Below are 24,336 nucleotides of genomic sequence, written 5' to 3'. Positions count from 1 at the left end.
AAATGAAATAAAGGAATATCTATCCACTCACCAAAGACACAGACATAGTTTACTTATGTTTAGAGAATCTCTGTGGCAAACCCTTTACCCAATTAGCAAACATTGGAAATACCTTTTACTGTGTAAAAGGGATACAGAAGAATTGTTTGCTTGTTGTAAACTGAGGAAACTTTTTAAAAAACATATAAGCAAAGTAATCATCAAGCTTCTAGATTCTGAGCTGGAAGAGAAAGGAAATATTTTAGAACAAAAATTTCCATGAAGCATGCACAAGGTAAGGAAAAGCAGAATGATTCAGGATTTTTTTCATATGCAGAATAAGAACAAGGGGTGCAAATATCACTAATGGTCAAAAAACATCATCTCCTTAGTGAGAAAATAAGCAGAAAACAAAAAAGAAAAAAAGTAACATAGGTATGTAATGCAGGCATTTCCTAAAGCAGAGGTCTGCCATTTTGTCATTTTCTGGGTATTGCAAATAAAGCAAAGGAAAAGGAAGGCTAGGAAGACTGGATAGCCTAGAAAGACATGGAGATGTTGAATTTTGGAATGCTCTACTAAAGGATAGAACACAGTTACATCCTTTCAGTTTGTTATACTAAAATCAGATAAAAGCATTTCTCACCAACCTGAGACACCCTGCTTCTTTCAAAGTTGAGCCTGGACTGAAGGTGTACTGCATGAAGAGTGAAAAATTCCTTACTGAAAAGGCAAGTAAAACCCACCCAGCAAGAAAATAAGTTTTAGTTTATAATGACCCCAGGAGAAATAAAATGAGAAGTCAGTTATAGCTTCAAATATTATCATAATTTAATTGTCAAGAAATATGTTTTATTGTTTAGCAATATATTTCTATGATAAAGGATCTTAGATAAGTGCCACAGATTTCTGGTACATGAACAAAATTTAGCAAAAAGTAGTGTACTATTTATTTACAGTTTACAAACTCTCCAGAATTAGAAGTCTAAAAGCAGACTGCCAGTAGCCTAATAAATATCAGCAGTCCAGAATCCAGGCTATGCATCCCATTAGTGAACCCATTGGAAACAGGAAAGCTTGAGCAGTGTTATTTGAATTTTTCTCTCTTCCAAGTATCAGCTATATACTTTGCAAATATATATTTGGCCATCCTAAAATTAGTTCTCACTCACAGAAAATATGCAAAATATTTTTAAGTACCAGAAAAGGAAAGAAATCCTACTCTTTAACAACGTTGCATATTAAATGAGTTCATAAATATAGGACTGCTCAAATTTTGCATCTCCCTTTTATTTAAGAGAAACCCAATTGTTCTCTTTAGGTTTGATGGTGTAACATTAAGAGGAGAGCAGAATTTCTTCTTATGTTTTAACTTCATCAACAGATTAAAATTTTACCTAGCTCCTGAGTATTACCAACTTATGGCTTAAATTTCTGAATATGGTTTACATATATACAAATACAACAAATTCTAGGTATGGCATCAAGTCTGTTGATGCAGCCACATCCAGGTTTGCTAGGTTTATTATTCCTTTACCATGATTAATTGCTAGTCATCATTCCTGGAGGTTTTTGCAGGCATGGATATTTCATTGTTTACCAGGAGAACAAAAGCTTTTACTTGTTATAGGCATCCATGTAAGGTCATTACAGACAATGAAAAGCAGCTTATGAATAATTTTACTGAAAAACTATAAATTCTGTGGAATAACATGCAAGAGTGCTCTGTACTGTTGAAAGAGAAATGAAAGAATGGATTTTTCTTTATCTTTGCTTGAAAAGCTTTCAAAAAGTAATGAAGGAAGAGACTGACAGATTGCTCTGCTTTGGAGACCTTCAAGGGTAAAGACTGAAAAACTCAAAATTTTCATTCTGCAAAATCTTCTCTGAGCTTTTCTGCTGTAACTCCAGATAGCTTAAATAAGTGGAACATGCAAAAATTACCCTGAGAGCTAAAAAGAAGAGTGGAATAAAATGCAAATCAAATGCACGATGGTACTAAATGCACAATTTTTTGTGTGCTTGAAGAATACAGAATCATTAGTCACCTCTACTATCAGACAAGGGAATTCTGTCCTCATCCCGTCAAAATGAGCAGTAGTAGAAATTTGCCAAATGTTCGTTGATATTTAGGAACAAAAATGTTGAGCTGAACATTGATTCATTACACCAAGCAGCATCAAAACCTCAGTGTGATCCCTTCAGAAAGACTAAAAGGTCAAAATTCAGACTCATTCCTACAAAAGAAGAACAGTAAATAATTTTAAAAACCACTACATAGAAATATAAGATTTCAGGATTTCAGGCTTCTTTGGAGAGTACTGCCAGAACTGCATTCTAGGGTATATTAGTTATAGAACTGCATTCTAGGGTATATTAGTTATAGGACTCTGTTTTCCCATACATATATTAGTCACGAGTATTACCAGTATAGTAATCATCATTTGACTCAACTTTTCTAATACCCAATGTAAACCTAAAGAGGAAACTTAAGCATGAGCCTCTGTAACCACTGTATGGGTTGGGAGATTTCTTAGATCTGCAGTGATTAAAGAACAAATTATATTGCACTTGGGAAAGCATTTTCCCTTCTTTTGTCAATGAATGTTTACTTTAGAAGTACCAGAATGCAGCTAGGAGTGTATGAACATGAGAATAAGGAAATTTTATTCCCTTGTGAAGTACTGCAAAGTTGTGGTTCATCAGCAGAACTGCTGATTTTGGCTTGTCTGCAGTGGACTGGGTTAGAGGATGTCCTAAACTACCTTCTATACCTATTGATACACAGCTCCTGGGCTCTGAGTTCACCTCTCTAAATGTTGTTTCAGTCCCCTTCCTAGGTCTCACGCAGTCAGTGCCAATTCTGTGACATATGGAATTAGGACAGGAAGAACCATCAGTCTGTGGCAGGACTCCAGCAAGGCACAGTGTCTGTCTGTGACATGGAGAGAGAATAAGGGTCAGATGAGCATCTTGACTGATGAGATGGCCTTTCTTACTTTCTTGCTGGGGAAGTCATCCAACTTTGTAGAGGTTTTCATTTTTTAGAAGTTTAATTTCCTTCCTTATTTCTCTCTCTATCTCACCAAAATGACAGAAGGATGGTCACCTGCAGAAGAAATGAAGCTGCAAACCTGCTGAACAGCAGCTCTGACTGTACAAGATGGGAGGATGTAGCCTGTACCCAACTGCTTGTCAAAGGAACCCCCACATTTCCCTCATATAGGTAGTAAAAGAAACAAAATGGGAATGGTCTAATAAGAGCTGGCCTTGGTCCTGAAAATCTGCTTGGGAGCTGCCTTTGTTTACATAGTGGCTGGAGACATCTCAAGCAGAACATACCCCTGTTTCATCCCTTGTGCCTCTCTCAAGACACAGTAGAGATGTAAAAACTCCTGTGTCCAGGTGTCTCAAAGACTCATTATTTACTTTAAGATTGCTTTCAAAACTGACACTTAGGGTGTAGTCATTTCCCTGCCATGTTCTCTTGTCTTTGCAGGTGTGTATTTGTATCATTCCCCCACGCTGAAGCATGAATCTTTTATTGATATTTTATATTGATGCTATTGATATTTACCCTACTGTGAGGGTGCCAAAAATCATTACTTGGTGGTTGGAAAGAGCTGCATTCAGAGATGTAGTGGAGAGATAACTGTGGCACTGCAGAAAACTTCTATGAGCTATTGGCTTTTACAAATCTCTCAGAATTTACTGTCTAATATGCCTCACAGGCAGACTAAAATTAACTTACCTCAGATATCAGAAACTGCAGACAGAGCCAATGATTCCTCAAGTGCATGTGTTTTTCTCTTGCACAATAACCTGACTATAAGCTACAAGTCAAAAATGAGTCTGATCCTAAATTCATGTGGCTATGTACCTAATGAAGATAAAACTCTGGCTCACAGTGATTAAATTTCAATGAAATATTGAAGAATGCTTAACTGGTTTCAATACTTCAGCTGTAGAAAAGAATTTATTCTGTCATGACTAAAATTCATAACCTTGTTTCAGAAAATGAGTAGATCTTTAATGACCATGCTGGCAACATTTTGCAGTTCCACAGAAAAGGTGAATGAACAGAAAAGTTTCTATAAACACCTGCATAATTTCTCACTCTATAGTGTAAATATGTGGTAGCATGCCACAGATCTCACTCACGTCTTTTTTCCTCATGTGCACTCTGGGTTTGTTGGCAAATACTGGCCTCTTTATTCTCTAAAGTGTCCAGAACTTTCATAGTCATATTTCTGGTTCCAAAATATGTGGATTTTTTTTTTACCTTGCTATGGAATGAATCACTCCACCCTCCCTCCAGCACGAAGACAAATGTGACTGTTGCTCCTGAACATATGGTAGAGCCTAAAAAAAGGGTTATCTTGTAGGAGTGTATCTGTATGCATCACTTATCACACCGTCCCCAGTGGAGAATTTAAGAGATGATAGCTTCTCTTTTTCTTTCTCAAACTGCTCATGTTCAGCATTTCTCTGTCTACTGCTTTCCAACACACTCATGATTCCTCGAGAGAGGAAAGCCCACTCCCAGTACAACTGGCCTTTTACATATTGCTCAGCAAGCTTGGATTTGCTCTACTTTCAGGGACAAGTTTTATAAGGTTCAAAAGCAAATGTACAGAAGTTATCCTCCTTTCTGTGTTCATAATTTCTGTGTGACATTATAGAACACTTTCTTGTCTCTGAAGAGAACAACCTGTAATCCTATGAAGACAGATTTTTGAAGTTACAAATTTCTACGCTGCTCTCAGTTTAAGAGAGAAGGTGTTAGCATAATATTTTATCCTAAAGCAATCTTCTCAGATTACAAAGTCTGTCTCCCTCAAGAAGCTGTGGACATCTTCAGAGTGACCCATGTGATGACACAAAGGGTCATTTTTCTGTGAACATTCACTAGTGTCAAGCAAATACTTTGAGGATTTCAGAAAGTTTTAACCAATATTCAAAAGTAATTAACTAGAATAGTCTCTAATGGAAATGCTTTCTATAACTCAAGGGACAGCTACCATGAGTTGAAGGAACAGCTGGCTCCATTTTTGTCTAGAAGGAAATCCTGTACAGGTGGAGATGGCTCCTCTAATGGTTCTGGCTAAAATAGATTTAAAATTTGGTAGAGAAATGGCTGCTGTACTTGCCCACACAAAAGTTTAAGTATATGGGTAAATATGACCATAAAAGAAAATGCAGAAGAAATGCAAAGGCATTGGCATTTCTGTCTTGTTTTAAATCAGAGTAGAGTCATGAGTATGTGCCCAGGGGCCCTAGTGAATTCTCTGGTACTGAGACTGCTCACCCAGTCACAAGCACACTGTGTCTTAATAATTCCTTCAGTGATGTTTCCTTCAGCAATTGTTTTAAGGCTGAGCTTGTGCTCACTAAACCTGGCCTAATCTGTACCACTGCACTGAGCCTGTGCTTAATTCTTAAAAGAAATCTGCTCTTGCTATCTTTCATCCCTAGCCTTGCTGGCATTGCAATGCTTGAGGCCTTCACACTGGCATATCAAAAACAGCAGCAATGCAGGAAAGCAGAAGCAGCAAAGAGGGCAACACTCATGAATGGCTGCAGAGACCACTGACCATCCCAGAGAGCAATACACCCCAAAAGACATATCTAGACCAAACCTCTTCCACTATGAACCACAGCACAGAAGGCAGCCCAAAAAGCAGAGGTGTGTCTGCAGTGCTCAAAATATCCTCGGATGCAACAATGCAAGGGACTGGCTGGTGAAGAACATCCCTACAGTGAAGCAAGAAAGAAGTATACGTTTTCATATTTTCCCATCTCAGATGCAGCCCAATGTAAACTGTCATAATATCCTCTTAGTTTAGTCAAGAACAAGTATGTACACAAGCTGTATCTTGCTGAGATAAAATCAATTCACAAGACTTCAGTGGAACAGGATAGGAGACACTTCATGGATCATAGCTTAATTGCTTACCCAGAGAATAAACAAGGATAGAGAAAGACTTTGATACTACCACATGCTTTCTGCACCTGTGGACACTGCTTAAGGTTTGTTAGGTTCTGTCCTACCAGACTTCCAGATAACCATTCCAGCTGTCTCTGAAATGGTCAGTACCTGTTGTTTTCACCAGCCTTACTGTCAGTAACATTTAGGAAGGGCTGGTACTTGGAGACCAGTACTGACTGAAAGCTTGACAGCCCCTGCCACATCAGTTATAAAGGTTCTGCTTAGCTCTCAAGGAAGACAAGGCCATGCAGTGCCTTTTTTTGATAAAGCCATAGAAGATCCATATGACTGCTGTGATGTGACTGTTAAAGTAATGAGTATTCACTCAAAAAAGTTAAGGCAACTGAAACCTTAATGCATACAATTCTAGCATTAGCTTACACAGAGACGTTCAGTTTTATTGAACCTGCTGACTTCACCAGAAGACTTTGATTGACAGTTTGACTGCTTTTATGTTCTTGACTTTGTGGGAAGGGGTGGTTCCCAAATGTTAATAGCAGTATGGGTAGTCATGATCATCTAGTCTGACTTTCTGTTCAGCAGAGTCCAGCACAGGCTGGGGACTTTATCCAGGGATTCTTCCACTGATCCACAGCACTGTGGTTTACTGGACTTGAGGATTTCTCAGGGGATGAAAAGTTCTTGACTCTATGTCTGTCTACTGGTTCATACCACAACATCAAAATGTCACAGCTCATTTCCACTTTGGATGTATAGATCCTCACTTCAGCCTGAGAAAGATAAAGAGTGGCTTACACATCTGCATACGAAGTAAAAACAACAAGCCAAGAGCAGACTTTGAGGTAGGATGGAGACATAGTCTATTTAAAGCTGTTGAGAATTATTAAAGTTCTGAAATTTACTTTTGGAAGAATCAGAGGATGGTATGAACTTATATATTTACAGAGAGGAGGCAAGGTGTTGTAGAGATTTGGAATATAAAAAATAATCTCATGGGTGATGGATAGTCTGCTACTGGCCAAGATGACTTGCTAAATAGTTAATGGCTTTTTGTAAAATAATTTTTAGAAAATGATTGAAGGACAGACTTGAGAAAGCCCAGGTGGTCCACAGACAACCTGTCCAAGGCCAGGATAAACATGAAGCCAAGTATCAAGAGTTTAATTATGTGAAAATACCTAGGGTAACTGGTTGAAATTGAAGGGGATACAAAGACAAAATGGAAAGAGGAAGATCATGGTATCTCCTGCATAAAAGGTGTTTAAAGCCAGTTCTAGAGTGCCCAAAGATAGGTTGTGTTTTTGTATCCAGTCACTTCCACTTGAAACATGTCTGTGACTGTGAGGTACTTCTGTGTGCTATTATCACTATTAAAAGTGACATAGAAAATGTCCCCTAAGATTTAGCAGCTTCCTCAGAAGGTCACAGGACCACATGAACACAGAAGAATGTAAAACCAGTACCTTTTCAGCTGAGCATGTTAGTTTCTGCAGTACTATTCAGTTCTAAAGTGGTTCTACTATCACATATGCTAAGGAAGCCAGCACCGTTCAGCCCAAGGGTTTTGTGCAGCAGATCTTTAATGCTTTCATGACAAGCCATTTTCAAAACTTTTGTTGTGTAGATGAAACAAAGGTGACCTTTATCCTTTTCTCTTCTCCATTTAAGGTCAGCAGCAATTCTCTGATCTACTGACAATGACACATGATGCCCATGGAGAATATCCCATTGTTACCAATGAGTAATAGTTGCATTGCACTCCCCTCAGGGTCATAGCTACTCAACGCCTGAGAATTTGAGAATGATGGAACATTATGGGTATAGACAAACTCATGAATCCTTCCAAGCCAACAAAAATCACCAGCTGTCTAGGAGGTTCTTCACAAGTCAGAGTATCATTTTCAGATTAACATGTGCATGTGTCACAAGAGTGGGAAAAGCAGATCACTGATAGGAGGTATACTGGAGGAGTAGTTTAAGACTGATTGTCACTTCTAGACTCTGTTCATTGTTGTTCACTTTGCAGAAAGAAAATGTCGGAAAGGCAATAATTCATTGTGCACTCTATCCGTGTCTGTGGCAGACATTTCATTTGCAGTTGTGCTGAGAAGTGCATTCTGCAGCACACGACTTACCCCAAAAACAGCAGCATAATAACATCACGAACCAGCTTCCAAAAGGGCTGCCTGTGGGAGTAGTGTATCAGTCACTTGGAGATATAGCTGCCGATTTTAGCCACCAAAAGCTTTTATTTCTGGTAGCTCTGTAAAAAAAATTCATGCATCAAAGAGAGTCGGACTATGTTTAGGCTAATGGATTGTCAAGAAATGGCTCAGCCACAAAAGCTCAGCCTTCCTGCCTGCTCAGAGCTCCAAATCACTATGTAGAGACCGTGTCTTGCCCCTGTCCTGGCAAGGTGAGGGGCAGCCTTGCTGAGTCCAACACTTGGGTCCACCTGAGATGTGGCCCCCAGGAAAGTGAGAGTGGTTCTCACCCCACTCCAGCTGGGCATGGGAGCTGGCGGGAGGAGGAAAGGCGACTCCGCTTGAGCTGCCTTCTGCAGCCATTGTCTGAACTAAATACTGGAACCTGGGGGTACAGAAACCTCTCCAGGGGAGCCAGGCAGTCTGTTTGTGTAGGCTGTCAACTACACTCAACTTCTTTGTAAACAAAACAGAAGGCATGTGAGATTGCCAAAATGCTAACTCTCTGCTACACACTGTAATTTTCGGCTGTGAAGTTTAACAGAGCTTTTCTGGATTAATGACAGAAAAGTATCTTGTAGTTCTCAGAAGCTGGAGTTTATTAAAAAGAAATTTGAAATGAAGTAGTTCTGTTTGCATCTTTTGTTCTTAATAAGAGTATTCATAGGTTCAAGAAAAAAAGTTAGCCTGTTCAGATATCCATTTTTAAAAACAGAACTTAAGAAGCTCGTTTTTCAGTGAAAACCTTTAAAATATTAATGGAATAGAATATTATTTCCTACATATTTTTCTTACGCCTTCCATAATTTCACTTTTCATTTTGGGGGAAATAGATCTACAATTTTCTGAGGTGTTCTACCTATAGACATTTAGAATTAACAGCGGCCTTATTAAGAAAAGCTTGAATATTTCATTGAATAGTCAGTCTCTGCAAAGTTTTGGTGCTTATCCAGATCTGACTGAACAGCAGTTAAATTTCCATAGTTTCTAAGGATGAAAAATAGTACTGAAACCCACAGAAAAGTCTGTTCTGCTTCCATTCCTGGCCTGCTCTACAGCAAAAGAAAGCACCTCATTTTACCTCTGTGGCAGAGTAGAGAATATAGTGGATTTTTAGGAAACAGTGTATGTTAACCCATCCTTGGAAGCAGCATTGAATTTCTAATCTCTGAATCCTCACTGAGGGTTGTTCTACTTGTGAGTATCTCAATTGTAGTTACCATGTTCGTGATAAACACATGTATAAGGAGCATCCTATATTGGCTCATGAAACTGTGTCTTCTATATATTCATATATCTATGCTCAGTAAAATACTGGTTATCAAAAATGGTATCTAAATACAGTGGGGTGAGAAGAAACAGCAGAAGGATAAACACATAAAACACAGGCTCAAATGATTTATCTAACATTTATCTAACATTTTTAAAGAAAAATCCATGACAGAAAAGTCAACAGTCATAGATCTCATAGTTCTCTAGTTAGCAAAAAGTATCACAGACCTGCAAGCCTGATAATTCTGAATAGAAAATGAAAGCAGTGAAATTTCAGTCTGGCCATAAATTAAATCACAAGTGGGAAAAGAGGATCCAGTCCTGACAGGTCTGTTGTGACTTAACACTACTAAGCTCTTGATTTGTAGAAAAATCCAGAGGGGAACAAAAGGAAAAGAAGGAATACCTTAAGTAAAGTTGGAACAGAAAGGGGGAGTAAAGATAAAGAAGATTTTTTTTCCCCCCCAAATTGATCTCTCTGCCTTCATGTACCTTTCTATGTGCTCATGTCACCCTTTTCAGATTTTATCTTCCATCTTCATTCCTCTGCCTTTAGCTAAATGTTGCACAGCTCTCTGCCTTTTTGAACTGTCATTAAAACGAAGTGTAAGAGACAGTGCTGCAGTTAAACAGCAATGCGTGTCACCTGCTGAGCAGTGCTGTCACTGCCAGCAAAAACACAAAACATCACACACTCAAAATTGGGCAGAACATCTCAGAATATGTAAGAGGGCCTTTTTGTTTCACCTGTAGCAGGGAGGCTGCAGCTGGGATGGTACAAGTGTGGTATCTACTGCTGCTGTCAGGGAAAGGCTGACAAATGTGATGACTCCCAGGGCAGAAACTTCAGCTGGAGGTTTTTAGCTCCTGCAGCTGTGACTGTGTGAGGCAGAGCTGTTTGGTTCGTGTCTGGCAGATGGACTCATTACCTGTGCCAAACAATCCCCCCCAAAGGAGTTTGTGTGAAGTATTTTGCATTACTTGGACTTCTCCTGGACCGCGTGTTCAAAGCTCCTACATGCAGTAACATTGGATGCTAGTAAACCCATGGTACACTTTGACTGTAAAGTAGATTGGATATCTCAAACTAAACATAATTTTAGTATTAAAATAGGAGGTTCTGCTAGATCAATTTTTTCTTGCCTCTTATAAGAAAAATTAAAATGAAAGCTACAGGTGTGGGGATCCACAATGTTCTTCCTCTCCCCGGCACCTGTGAGGGGTGCTCTGCTCCCAGCCCTTGCTCTGCCTCACCACCATGTCCTCTGCTCCTTTCTCACTCACCCACGAGCAGCTGCCTCCTCTCCCTGTACAGTCCAGCCATTCCTTTGCCAATGAAGGAGGTGAAAGCAGGGACAATATGGGCTGGAAGAAGGAGCTCTGTGGTGAGGGGAAAGAGCAAAGTGAATGTGGTGAATTTATAGAGCCTTACATCCAGGAGGAGAGTAACTCCTCAAGGGGCATGATGTATGGTGGAAATGGGACTGTCATTACAAAAGTTGTAACATCCACAAAGAGATTGATAGCAACACTTCCACATTTCCATATGAAATGCTTTTTTTTTTTTTTTTCCAATAAGCAAACAAAACAACTGTTATGGAGAATTTTCAGTCTACAGAAACAGATGTTACAATATTGGAATTTCCCACGGGAGAGGTATTCCAGCATTTGTTCCATTTTAAACAGGGCTAGAAAATAAAACTGAGTTGATGCATGGTTTGTTTCTTCATAGCCATTGCAGAGGCAGGTGTTTGGAGGGTGTGCTAGACAGATGTTGCACATTTCTGCTATGACTGTAAGACCAATTACTGTTGATCTGGGTTTTTTAAATCAGTTTTTAAATCTGATCCTTGTTCAATGTCAAGAACAGTCAATTACATTGTGGTTCTGTCCCATTATGTGCCAGATTAAGGTTTGCTTTGGCTAAACTGAGGTACTAGCTTCAAAATTTCCCCACAATGACATCTTTTGTTTGGGAACTAGTAAATGTGACCTGATTTAAAAAACAGCAAGCAACACTTTTGAGTATATGCCTCCCTGTCATCAGCTAGCTTCACTGGGGTTAAGCAGAGGAGATGAAAATGGCAGGAGCCAGGAAAACACAGATCATGTCCTCAGGGACTTTAAGTAGGAGGGACTCCTGTAAGTTTCTACAGCTTTTCTTGGACTCCCTTTGCTACCTTGAAACCACAGAAAGTTTCTGCACTGAAATCACATAAAGAGGGTAGAAAACAGGTTTTGACCTAGTGTAGACATATATGGTTTCACTAAATAATGGGCATGAATCTCATCAAGCACGTTAATTTAACCCAGCCCTTAAATGGGGAAGTACAGGGAGCAGCAAACTGTCAGGAGCTGTGTCACAATGCAAGCTGTTTAAGAACAATGAAATAAAGGATTTAGTCTGAAAAATACTCCAACATAATTGGTTAATTAATCCACAGCCAATACAATTATCTATGAAAGAGCCCAAATAAGGAAATATCCGTGAAAGAGCCCAAATAGGGAAAACGGGGAAAGGTGAACGAAAAAAATGATACTCTGTTATAGTGAGAAAAAACCCTTACCTCCTGAAAAAACAAACAGCTAAAACCTCATATGCTTTCACTAGACAGAGTTTGTGCAGCACAAGGTCTTCACTCCACACCAACCTATTGTTGTGCAAAGGTGCAGTACTGTGCCCTGATTTGGGACTGCTGCAGTCCCTCAGGCTTTTGTTAATACTTTTCACAAGTGGGAATCCTGCTCCCAGTGTTCATTTCATCTTTTCTCTTGCAAAGAGTTCTTCACCTCACAGAAATTGCCAGTGTCCCCAGAGGAAAAAAAAACCAGCAAACAATTTAAACTACTAGCCATACATATAGTCTTGTGTGCTCAGTGGGGGTCATACCCCTAGGCAAATCATACAAGAGACAGAAGTACTTCTGCACTGATTTTTCTAGCAAAGGGATTGCAGCATTTCTAGTACCACTGAGAGTGCAGGAGGTTTGTCTGACAGCACCAGAGAAGACAGAGCTGTCCCTGCCCCTCTCTTCAGCCAGCAGCCTGTGACAGCAGCCAGCCTGGGCTTTATGAGTCCCTGGACTGGAGGGGCCAGGCTCTGAAGGTGACTCCAGGTGGCCCTTCCTTCTTCTGTTTGCTCAGGGGCTGCCACATCATTGACTGAATCAGCAACCAGAGGAGGCTGCAAGGACCCAGGGGTTGAGGAGAGAAGCAGGGGTCCTCTTGGTTGCAGGGGTCCTCTTGGTTTTGTTGCCTGCTCAGCTCACAAGAACATTTAGCCCCCTTTCAGGGCTAGAAGAGAAGAGGCACAGAGAGATAAGACAGTTCCAAGCCAATTTCTTTTCTCTTCCCCTCTCCCACTGCCCAGCCTTGGCAGCCCTGTTAAATTCCTCCCCATGGCACTTCCAGGCTGTGAAAATCCACACTGCAGCAGAGAGAAGAGCAGGCATCAAGCTAGTGACACATCCTCACCTGAGAGTAACCAAGCTGAAACTCTGCCTCCACACACCCAAATTAGCCAGATTCAAGCTCATTTGGACACTGCCAGCCGTCCCAAGGCTGCAGTTCAAGGAGCGTGGGGGCTGTGCTTGTTTCTCATTCTGAGGCAGCCTGCTGGAGCAGAGGAGTGCCCCACGCTCCCAGCGCCAGCAGAAGGACTGATTCATCAGGCCTGACTCTCTGAGGCAATCTGCCAGACGACAGAGCTGCTGCTGGGGTGTCTTGATGCTGTCAGCTGCCCATATGTCTACTGGGCAGCTACTGCCTGTGCAATCCCCACTCCGAGAGAAAAATTCAGAGCACGGTTTGGGATATCTGCATAAGAGCCAATTAGTTCCACAAACTAAGCCGATTAAATAAACAGATAATTAAAAAAAAAAAAGTATTGGGTTGAGCAAATAGCACTTTTATTTGTTTTCTAGTCAAAATGAAGTAAATTATGAGACAATAAATATATTACAACACTTAGGCAAATTCAAAGTGATGGAAGAGGAAGGGGAGGGACGACAGATGGGCAAATACAGTATGAATTCACACCTAGTGCTGGCTGTCTCAAACTGTTCATGTCTGCAAATAAACTAATCTGTAAACCAGGAGCAGCTGAACAAAAGAGGCTTAGGGCATAGCCTTACCTTGCTGTCTCCAGGGATTGTTCAGCCACCCTAAAGCATGGCTGTAGCCACGTAGTGGGTGGACTCTTTCCTATCCCAGGATGCCAGACTAACATCTCTCTTCCTTGCCCAGCACAAGTGTCTCCATCTCTGCTCTTGTGGCACACAGGCAATTTTGCTTCCACTCTACAGTGCCCTCTGCCAAAACCTGCTTCCTTTCTGACCAGAGCCACTTTATTGGATTCTTGACAAATGTTCTAGGACCTAATATGATCATGCTGTGAGGCTCTGTCAGTAGGGCTGTGTCAATAGAGCAGATCAGCCTGCTGGCTGGGCTGCTTTTCTCTGCTATGAAAATCAGAACATTTAATTTTAAACATATGCAATTCTCAATGGCATTATAGTTCCAAGGTTTCTTTAGATGAAAGTACTAGCCTCCTATCCTCGACTAGGGCTGGATTACCATTTTGCTAGGCCCTACTACAGATTATTATGGACTACAGGGTACATGTCTACTGTCCTCATATTAGACTGCAAAACAAGACACATTTGGGGGAAAGGGTGGCATGACAATGAAATAACCCATATCTTATTTTCAAAGACATCCATTACCTCATATTTTCTTTCTTTACTAGTCAAAATTTGAGCTATATTTCTCCTGTGCCCTTTTAAGAACAAAGAAAAGATAAATTATTTGTAGTACAAGCCTTCATTGAAAATCTACAAGTACAGCACTCAAAAAATTACACGAAGCATGAACCTGATTTCTGCCTAAAATTTTAAGTTCCTCAGCTTGTCTGAATTCTCTTCTTTCATGTTTCCCTAACCAAAGCATTAACACAAAGACTACTCACCATCAACATCCCAACTGAAGCCCCAAAATAGTTTTAAATGAGAAGCAAGTGTTGCATTCAGCTTGCGCTGTATCAACTGAAAAGAGACTTTTTATCACTCTGAATGCAAATGTCTTGCTCAGAAAACCTGCCTTTTATAGGCAACTCCAAAAATAGCCAGACTTGTAAGGGCTAAAGCTAATGAAGACTTTATAATATAATTTATTTAGTCCATTGTATTCTTCTCTTTTTTCTTCTTTTAAATTTTTCCAATGCTGTGTCTTTTTCTAGTTCTACATTTTTAAGTAATGTCTCTTGGAAAACAAGCTGTATCATTGCTATTATGTGTTAGGGTTAATCGGTTCCATCATTGTAGAAAAAAGTAGATTTTCTTCTGAAAGTAGCCTGAGCCTACAAGCAGAAAGCCTGGTGTGAAAGAGAAAGGGTATAATAGGAAATTCAGACCAAGCAATTAGGTAGGTAAGTCTGCAGTTATGCCAGTGAAATAAGGCACTATGTTCTGGCTGTGTTTGTAATTTTGACTTATTCTTTATTCTTTCCCTGTCATCCTTTTTGTCCAGTCTCATGTATTTGATAGAAAAAATAGTCCTACATAACCAAATGAATATAATTGCTTGCACAACCCTCAAAACAATATTCACAGTCAGAGCTCAACTGTTCAGCACTGGAAAGACAAGGAGAAATAGGAGCCTACTGCAGCAGGAGAAAGAGCTCTCTTTGAAGACCCTCCTACCAAGAATGTAAAGTCACATCAGCTTTGAAATGGGTAAAAAGGCTGTCCAATGACTTCAGGTGGGAGCTGTATGGGGTGGGGTGTCAGAAAGCTGGGGAGGTAGGAGCTGTCAAGGCACCCTCTTTCACCTGCCTACAGCCTGGAACCTGCACGTGAGCAAGTGGGAGCTCAGTTGGACAGAATTATCTCAAACTGGCAAGGCAAATTTTAGTAATGTGGTGTTTTAGAGCACAATATGCTTTTAAGCATTTTTTTCATTTGTAACTCTATTGCAAAACACCTGTGGACAAAAATAAATCACCCTCTCCTTCAAGCAGGTATTTTTCAGCCATTTGTTTTACTGTTGGTTCAACACCCTTGGAGGAGATTTCTAAGTAGTCTGAATTGGTGGCGATCCAGATGAAATGAAGGGTGAAGTGAGGGGAGGGAGGATGTTCTTGGCTGCAGATTTAGAAAGACTAGGAGTAGTTGTCACACTTTGTGGTCGCTGATACCTTTTCCATTCCTCCTAAAAGGACCCAGATATCAGTAAATGTGACCCAAAATAAAGAAGATATTAGAGTGAATCTCTGACACCAACTGGAATTCAATGGATGAGCAGCAGAAAGGAAAGGAATATTGGGAACTTGCTGCAGTGAAAATGCAGAGATGAAGTAGAGCCTCTTGGGTGGTTAAATGTGCAATACATATACAAATTATGGACATGGTAAAGATTTTCATTTAGAGATCAAATTGTTGACTCACCTGAAGCTAAATAAAAATCTTATTTCAGTGTTTCATTTTGGAATCAGATGTATAACTTTTTATTGCAATAAAGGCTGTGAGGGGCAGATATTTGCAGCATCTGAGAGAGAAGATGTGGCAGATGTTATGGGCAAGAACTAGCTCATCCTGAATTCCCCTTGAATGAGAATGCTCAGCCTTATTGAGCTGAATTAATAATTGGTAACAGAGATTAAACAGGTACCACTGTCTCATGCTGAATCACAGAATTACAGAATATTCTGAGTTTGAAGGGACTCACAAGGATCATCAAAGTCCAACGCCTGGCCACGCACAGGACTGCCCTAAAAATCACATCATGTGCCTGAGAGCGTTGTCTTAAGTGATTCTAATTTCCTTTCCACATTGTGCAACACCCCTAGATGTGGGGTGAGATGAGAATCAGGCAATTTGCCTTCATATTCAACTCCTGAGGCTGAGTTTTGGGGTAGAGCTGTCACATACAACTTCTCCACAAGCCTCAAGAAATGTTATTTGGCAGGAGTTAAATTTTGAAGGAAATGGGAATGCCTCCAAGCTGGGAGCAGATGCTGTCCTGCCCTGCCCTGCTCTGCTGGGGCATGCAGAATGGTCAGCAGCAGTGTAAGCACTTTCTCATGAACCCTCACATACATGTCTCATGATCATGCCAGGGGCACATTTCCCCTAGGGATAAGGGGCTATTTAGTATTTTGCTTTTCTGTGTCAGTGATCAAACAAGAAAATGGTCTGGGCAGCATCCACATGGTCAGGTTCTGCTCATCCTGAACTGGATGTGCTCTGACCAATGGATTCCTCATCATTTTCTGTGATTGTTACAAGAGTCAAGTGGATGATAGTTTTTCACAACAATCTAGGATGAATTTAGGGACATTACTGAGATGTACACCTACTTTTCTTGCATATATTATTTTTTAATATATTTTTTTCATATAATTTTCTGGTAATACATGTATTTTTTCTCCTTTTCACTACATTTTCTTATTTATTCTTTAAATATTCCTCATATTGCAAGGGAGGGTGGGGTGGTGGGGAAAAAACAAGCACAAACAAAAACCAAGCAAAAAATAACCCCAAAAAACAACTGTCCCTGTACTTCCTCCAGCAAAAGAAAGAAAACAAAAAAAAGACTAGATGAAAATGTTTCCAGCAGACACAAATAAAACCCCACAGTCCCAGAATACAGGCATCTGTAAAGCAGCTTCATTATGACTGATGCCTTGCAGCAAGCTTGCACTTGCTGAGGGTACTCCAGAAGCCAATAGACACTCCTGCTGAAAACCACTCTCAAATGGTCTGAACTACTAAATGTCCATGCCAGACTTCCCTCTGCACTGATGATATAAATTTTGCTTCCCTTTGGACTGTGACTTCGTGTTTTTATTTTTATAAATTGGCGCTCTCTACCTGTCAAATATAAAAGATTAATACATGCTGATTAAGATCTTCATGTGCTGTCCTCCCTCCTAGTTGTTGTTTAATTTAATGTTTAAATATGTAAATGCTTTGGCCAAATCAAGGGTTGTATCCTGCATATAATGCATCTGGAATAGCCCAGCTCATATGCTGAGTCTAAGTCAGGAATTTTGCTCCAGGTGTGAGCCATGGAGGCAGGTCAGTGCCTAGTGAGGTTGGAGATGGGTGGAACTGAAAATTGGGTAGAAGTGTGGCAGACATTTATCTGCAAATCTTTATTTGTCTGAGCCCAGTGACCAAATCACAAGGACAGATATTCGGGTCTTTTGGAATAAATGAATCCTCCGTCTTTTGCTAAAGCTAACCAGTACTCTGTGTTTCTAACATTCCTCAGACACAAAATGACATAAACACACTTTGCTACAGCATCAGGCTGTTGAGACAATTTGCCCTACCAGCAACAGGACAGGGCTTCCTTTGTTTTCAGTCTTGAGCTGGTAGATCTCCACACTATAGGCTTTCCTTGCAAGAAGGATTAGACAATGGCATCCTCTCTGATGCTCAATGTGGCACTGCTGCTTGAGAGAGCCTCCTTATGTGAATTAGATATTCCTGAAGTCTGCAGCACCTCAGCCATGAAGCACTTTCTTATTGACATGCACTTGACTAGAAGAGTGCATGGGTATATTTATACCACCATGCTGTGGGAAATTCAAGCTCAGTTAACTACTTACTCCCTAGTTTAAAGTATCCATGAGTGCAAATGCTGAAGCTATTTTTGCTCATGAAAAGGAACTGAACAATCACCTGCATATAGCTAAACTGCAGCCAATATTTAACTGAGAGGTGACAGGATAGTGGGGATCTCTGTTCAGCCACCCTGTAAAGCAGCTGCAGTAAAAGGAGCTGTGTAAATATAAATCATTATTATATTGTTTAAGTAATCAAATCCATGGCACCATTGTTTAAATAAACTGGAGATGTGGAGCCATTTATTCGTATTTTAATGTTTCGACTGCCTGCTACATAAAATATATATTTAAAAAATAAGCTTTCAGAAACATATAAAATATTTTTTTTCCCAGTGCAGAATTTATAAGTTAGGGAGACTATAACACTACAGTAATTCTTAATTTGTACAGCTGTTTTCATCACTTTTACTATGAAATACCACAAAATAAAACAGACCTAAATGTCTCATAAATCTAATGGCAGTGTCGCACTTCAGATGCACATTTTTAAATAGCTGCATCTTTGCTTTAATTCAAAACACAGCCAGAAGGCTCAGTATGACCTGGGAAGTTCTACAAAACACTTGCAGATTTATTCGCTTTTGAAAAAGTAGTGAAAGTATATATTACAGCAATGCCTGCCAGCCAAAAGTGAGACTCAGTCCCCCATCATGTAGGGTGCTCTATGCATGAAAAAAACACAATCTCTCTCCCCAGATGCCTTACTTGAATTCAAGTGTTGCAGTTATGTAATCCTCCATCTTAATCATTCATGACTATCCCTGTTGCTGCAGACCACACAATGACTTCAAAGCGAGTCTCCCTATTTATTTATGTGGGCTCCTGGTTCCATAATATTTTCTAATGTGTTTATCCCCATGGAGCAAGGTGATGCTGTCACCCAGGTTACATATGGGAAACTGAGGCTCAAAGATATGATTTTCTAAACATTTATATTTCATTTCATTTCCTTATTTAAAATTAATTAAGCTTACCAGTGCATGTGTCGCACTGATCTTAAGAGTGATGTTTTTACACATCTAAAACACTTTGGAGTCCTGACTGAGGAGAGTAGGTAAGATCTTTATGACAGAGGAGGTTTCCTAGTGTTCACTCCTTTAACCCTGAGTTCAAGGACAGACATCTCGTCATAGACCTTGGTCTTCTTCCATCCCTTTCTCTATTGGACATTGGTTATTCTTTCTGCATGTTTTTCCTTCAAATAAGGAATTATTTTCAGTTCTGCAATTTGTAACAAGCTTCTCATCTTGGCTAAAAGTGATTTACTAGCACTGGTGTTGGTATTACAGAGAAGATGAAAGAATGGAAAGACTGCTGCATTAAAACCCACAGAATGCAGATCCAGGACCTACTCATTTAATCACAATCAGAAATATGCACCCTGAATGAATTGAAAGAGATGCATAAAAACCTGCTATGAGCTTGAGCAAAGGCCCTGAGATAGCAAATACAAGGGAAGGTCAGATGGGAAAGCAGACAAACAGTGTTCCTCCAGCTAATCTTCATTATAATGGCATTGGTATGTCCAAAGCCAAACTTCACATTCTGGTACCATTTCAGCTCAGTACAAATGGGAGGCCCAGCAGACAACATTTGCCAGAATGTCCCAAAACTTGAATTTTTATTGAGCCATTGCACCCTATTGTATTCCCCTTTTGCACCATCCTGATGGTGGAAAATCACAGCTGGCACGGAAGGGGAAATGGGACTGGTGTCCTGGGTACTGATCAGGAAAAATGTTGATACCAATGGGGAGGGGAGAACTGCTTTCACTCTTTCACAATGAGTACAATGTCCATGAAAAATTCTTAAGAGGAGAGAGCAGCAGATTTCTGTCTTTTGTGCACACATTTCTTGCTGGTGAAGCAGGATTCCTAAAAGCTGAGCACAGCTGATGTGTCTCAGTCCTGGAATACCGACTGTCTTAGCGTATATTAAGTGCCCATCATTTCAGCAGCTAAGCAGTATCACGTCCCATTTAGCACATACACAGCATTTTATGGAGCAGAGCACTGTAGAAATCCTTTTCCCTTAGGTTTTTCCACACACTCATTGCAGTGATATGCATCTGACCAATTAAAGCAAAACAGCTTTAGTTAATTAACTCTAAGGGACTGAGTGGTTCCCTGACTGGAAGTTGTAAGGACTGGTTTTGATATTATGAGTACCATTGATTAACTCTCAGACTCTGGACAATCACTTCATCTTTCTAGGCTTCATTTTTCCCTGGTGCAAAATGCAGAGGAAAAAAAAAAAGTTTTCTTTGGTGAAGTGCTTTTGAGAGCTATGAATGAAAAGAACTATGCATCATCAGTGAATCCTTAAAAAAGGCCTGATGGGAGATTTTTCAAAATAACACTCTCCTCACTGAGCTTCTGAAAAACTGAGCCACAATGAAATAAAGCAGCAAAGGACCAAACTTTTAGGGGTGCCTAAAATCTTGACAGCAACTTTTAGTTCTAGACCAGGCTGGCAAGATACCATCTTTCTTCACTGTGCATCCAATTCTCACCCATCCAGCTCCTAGGCTGCATGGTTTGTTTTTTTTAACCCCAGCCATCCTCCTCCCAGGAAAACTGACACATCCAACCACTTCCAACATCTGACAACCCCTGCAAACTTCTTTTTCTGGTTGCAGGAATATTCCTGTTCACTTGGCCAAATTAATTTTTCAATGAACATATGACTTATACATCTTTCAGAGTGTTTTTCAGCCTTACACTGTGCTTAAGATCTTAATTACTGCTGAGCTTCTGCCAAAAGCATTGCTTTGGGAAAAAAAAAATGCACTAGCATGTTTTCTTCCATTCTATTCCTAATACTGTATCATTACTTTATCTCATCCTTTCATTCTGCTTAATTCCACATAGTTGCAATTCCCAAAGCTAACACACTGGTTCCACTGTACATTAGCCAGAGCAAAAGAAATAATTTTCACTTTCTAATTGATTTATTTCAAGATATTTTTATAATTGAGGAATGGAGGTGGACAGAACTGAATTTCCTCAGATTATTTCAGTATTTGAATAAATATCCTTTAAAAAATGTTTTTTGGACTTGCTGGTCAATATTCCTGATTTTGACAATGAGTGCGTGAATTTGGAGTGGCTAAATTGATCACTTCATTCTTTCTGTTCTACAGCTGACTCAGATAAAGGTATTGTTGGCACAAACTTTTGTCCATGTCAACTAAACATTCTGTTCTGGAGAAGCTTTAAAATTAGGTTTCATTGTAGAAGGGTGAGGGAAAAATGTCACATGAATGTTTACTACCTCTCCTTTTGACTCCCTCATGCTGAAGAAAACCACCCTGTGGTAAATAAGAAAATAACAAGGCTTGTTGTGGGATCTGGAGGCCAAGTACCATGACTTGGTGAGTGCCTCGGCTCTCCCTGCAGGCAGCAGAAGAACAGAATAGCCATCAGGCAATAACACCAAACCTACCATGCAAATCAATGCCTTTGACTATAATTTGGCCACAGTTTATTCTCAAATTAGGTTCAAACCCCAAACCCCATTATATCTCTAGCAGATCAAATTTTTCTTCACTGCTTCAGGATGCTTATAAAGTTATAAGAGTTGATATGTTTGGTTCTATTCTTCCATAAGATTCTGACTTTTGCTGATAGATCATATACAACCAAAGATACAGTTCAGTTCAATGAAACTTTGCAATAAAAAGGAAGGACAAGGTGGTTTCTAGGGATTCATCATTAGCATGAATATGTCAATCATTCTTCCATTACACAAGGAAAAACCAGTAGTACTGTTTTCCTGTACTGTTCCTACACATTTTTAGTCCCTAAAAATTTATTGCTGCTTCACTGCAAGAGCGATTCCTGCTTTACATCATTTGAAGTCAGAGGAGGTGTAGAACTGGAAGATCATAAGGAAGATTCAGGGTTTGCTTTTGAAATTATATCCACCTCTTCTTGCATTTAATATGGTATAAAAAACTAGGTGCTCCAAAGTTTTCAGCCATTATGGTTGTGTAGAACAGATGTTAGTGAAATAAGAAACAAGCTTTATCATATAGGTGAAAAATGTCTTGTTAGCAACCCCAGATCTTGAATCACAGAATAATTAGAGCCTGTGTTATGGGTAGACAGCACAAACTTCCTCCCACGTTGCTTCCTCTCTAAGTAGTCTGTTTCAATCCCACCTACAGGAGGTGGAAAGGGAAATTTCTGACTTCTAGTCTTCAAGTTTTCCTTTCTTTGTTAAGCCTACTAAGGAGGCTACCAACTGCAGTAATATTTTTTCTCAAATTGAAAATTTTACAGAAAACAGCTGTTGGAAAATGAGTACTACAGAGATTTGCAATGTGACTTGGACAAAAAAGCAATGAACAGACGAACAGGCAAACTGACAAAGAGAATGTAAATTTATCAAATACCACTAATGCTACTGGTCACAGTGCCATCTTAGTTCCAAGTCAAATCAGTAAAAAGCCAAAGAGCAAAAGACTTCTTATGTTGATTTCCACCCTCTGCCATCATCAGAGGACCAAACAAAAACTGCATTTACCTGTAGATCAGGACTTCATCATCCGAGCAGTTATACTGCAGCTGATACATTTTTACCCGAGGGGCCGACTTGCTGACTGTCCACTTGACCAAAGCTGAGGTAGTGGTCACATCTGACACCAGGACAGCCCTTTCTGGGGGACCTTTTGTTTCACCACGATTGGACTTGGTGGAGCTGGTGATGTCCGAGAGCCTGGATTTCGGTGGAGCTGCTTTGCCTGTGCCGTTGCTAAGATGGGGGAGCTGGACAATTGAGAGTTCGATTGTTGCAGTGGACTCTCCTGCAGCATTGGCTGCTATGCATGTGAAAGTTCCGTAGTCCTTGGAGGTGGTGATGTGTATATCTAAGGTGCCATTGTCATAGACAGCCGTCCTCGAGGAGTTTCCGATGAGACGGTCATCGGGGGCCACCCAGTGAATGATGGGAGTGGGATCCCCAATGGCTTTGCACTTCAGCGTGGCAGTTTGCCCTTCCAAGACCAGCAGCTTGTGAGTATGTTGTGTAATAAGAGGGGGCTCACAAACAAATTCCTCCTCACGTACGTACCAGAAGTACCTTCCCTTCAGACTTGGAGGAGAAGCACAGGTTTCCATATCGTCGTCTCTGTCAAGCCGCCTTAACCACAGCAACTCACAGTTGCAATGCAGTGGATTTCCCCCAAAGCTGAGGGACAGAGGTGGTGAAAATGGGGTAACAACCAAAGGAATTACTTGTGATCTGGCAAATATAGGGTCAGGGGGGAGCTTCTGAAGTCTGTTGGATGTTAGATCCAATCTGGCCAATTTCTGAAGATCTGCAAATGTCCCCTCTGTTATATAATCTATTAGGTTGTGATCTAAACTGAGCTGGTGCAAGTTTATCATCTTTCTTATAGATTCCCAGGGAATGCTTCGGAGGTTATTGTAGGACAGGTCTAAGTCTTCCAATGTCAGTAAAAAATCCTCAAAGGCGTCATCAGAAATGCTGCTTAGTTGGTTGTTGTTTAAAATCAAATGCTGAAGGTTAATTAAACCTCTTAAAGTATCCTCTTCAATCTCAGGCAACCTGTTGCTGTCCAGATGTAAAGACCGAAGGCTCTCCAAGTCAGTGAAAGAGTAGGGCTGTATGTAACTAATGGTGTTTCTGGACAAAGTAAGGTCAACAAGTCCAGACATATTGGCAAAATCCTGTCGGCTGATATTGATAATGAAGTTGCCCCCAAGACGGAGTTCAACAGTCCTTCGATCTATGTCCAGAGGTACAAAAAGGAGACCCTTGGAGGGACACAAAGTCCCCAGTGACTCAGACAGGTTCTGACAGACACAATATTTGGGACAAGCGTTGACTGTGACAGCCATTCCAAACACCAGGATGCCGCAGAGCAATTTTTCCATTGTAAATCACGCAACAGTACCTGGAAGAAACAAAAAGAGTGAAAAGGAACATCAGCAATTTTGATATACTAGTTATGATGCTTTTCTTCTTATGTTTTGCCTAACATCTACCTCCAGAGAGACTTTGTGATGCCTCCTCTCAGGAGTCACAACCTAAAAGCATCAGCCCTCCAGGATGGGACAATTACGTGTTAGAAAAACATGATAAAATCTTTCTTTCTTTCTTTCTTTCTTTCTTTCTTTCTTTCTTTCTTTCTTTCTTTCTTTCTTTCTTTCTTTCTTTCTTTCTTTCTTTCTTTCTTTCTTTCTTTCTTTCTTTCTTTCTTTCTTTCTTTCTTTCTTTCTTTCTTTCTCTTTCTTTCTTTCTTTCTTTCTTTCTTTCTTTCTTTCTTTCTTTCTTTC

The 24,336-nt window shown here is 40.1% G+C and overlaps 1 protein-coding gene across 5 annotated transcripts in view; it reads right to left on the bottom strand.

The window, feature by feature from the left end:
- Nucleotides 1-24,336, bottom strand: part of LRFN2 (leucine rich repeat and fibronectin type III domain containing 2) — a 153,433-nt gene that overhangs the window by 12,148 nt on the left and 116,949 nt on the right. For all 5 annotated transcript variants that reach the window (XM_071428113.1, XM_071428130.1, XM_071428122.1 and 2 more), the window contains one exon: nt 22,562-23,954. In XM_071428113.1, coding sequence (XP_071284214.1) covers nt 22,562-23,934 — 1,373 coding nt within the window. In that variant the 5' untranslated portion in view covers nt 23,935-23,954. The remainder of the gene's footprint in view (nt 1-22,561; nt 23,955-24,336) is intronic.

Source organism: Agelaius tricolor, unplaced genomic scaffold (assembly GCF_023055355.1).
Source record: "Agelaius tricolor isolate 1412-34295 unplaced genomic scaffold, bAgeTri1.0.p SCAF_1, whole genome shotgun sequence".
Classification (NCBI taxonomy): domain Eukaryota; kingdom Metazoa; phylum Chordata; class Aves; order Passeriformes; family Icteridae; genus Agelaius; species Agelaius tricolor.
The sequence above is the reverse complement of the archived record's forward strand: the minus strand, read 5'-3'. Positions and strand labels throughout refer to the sequence as shown.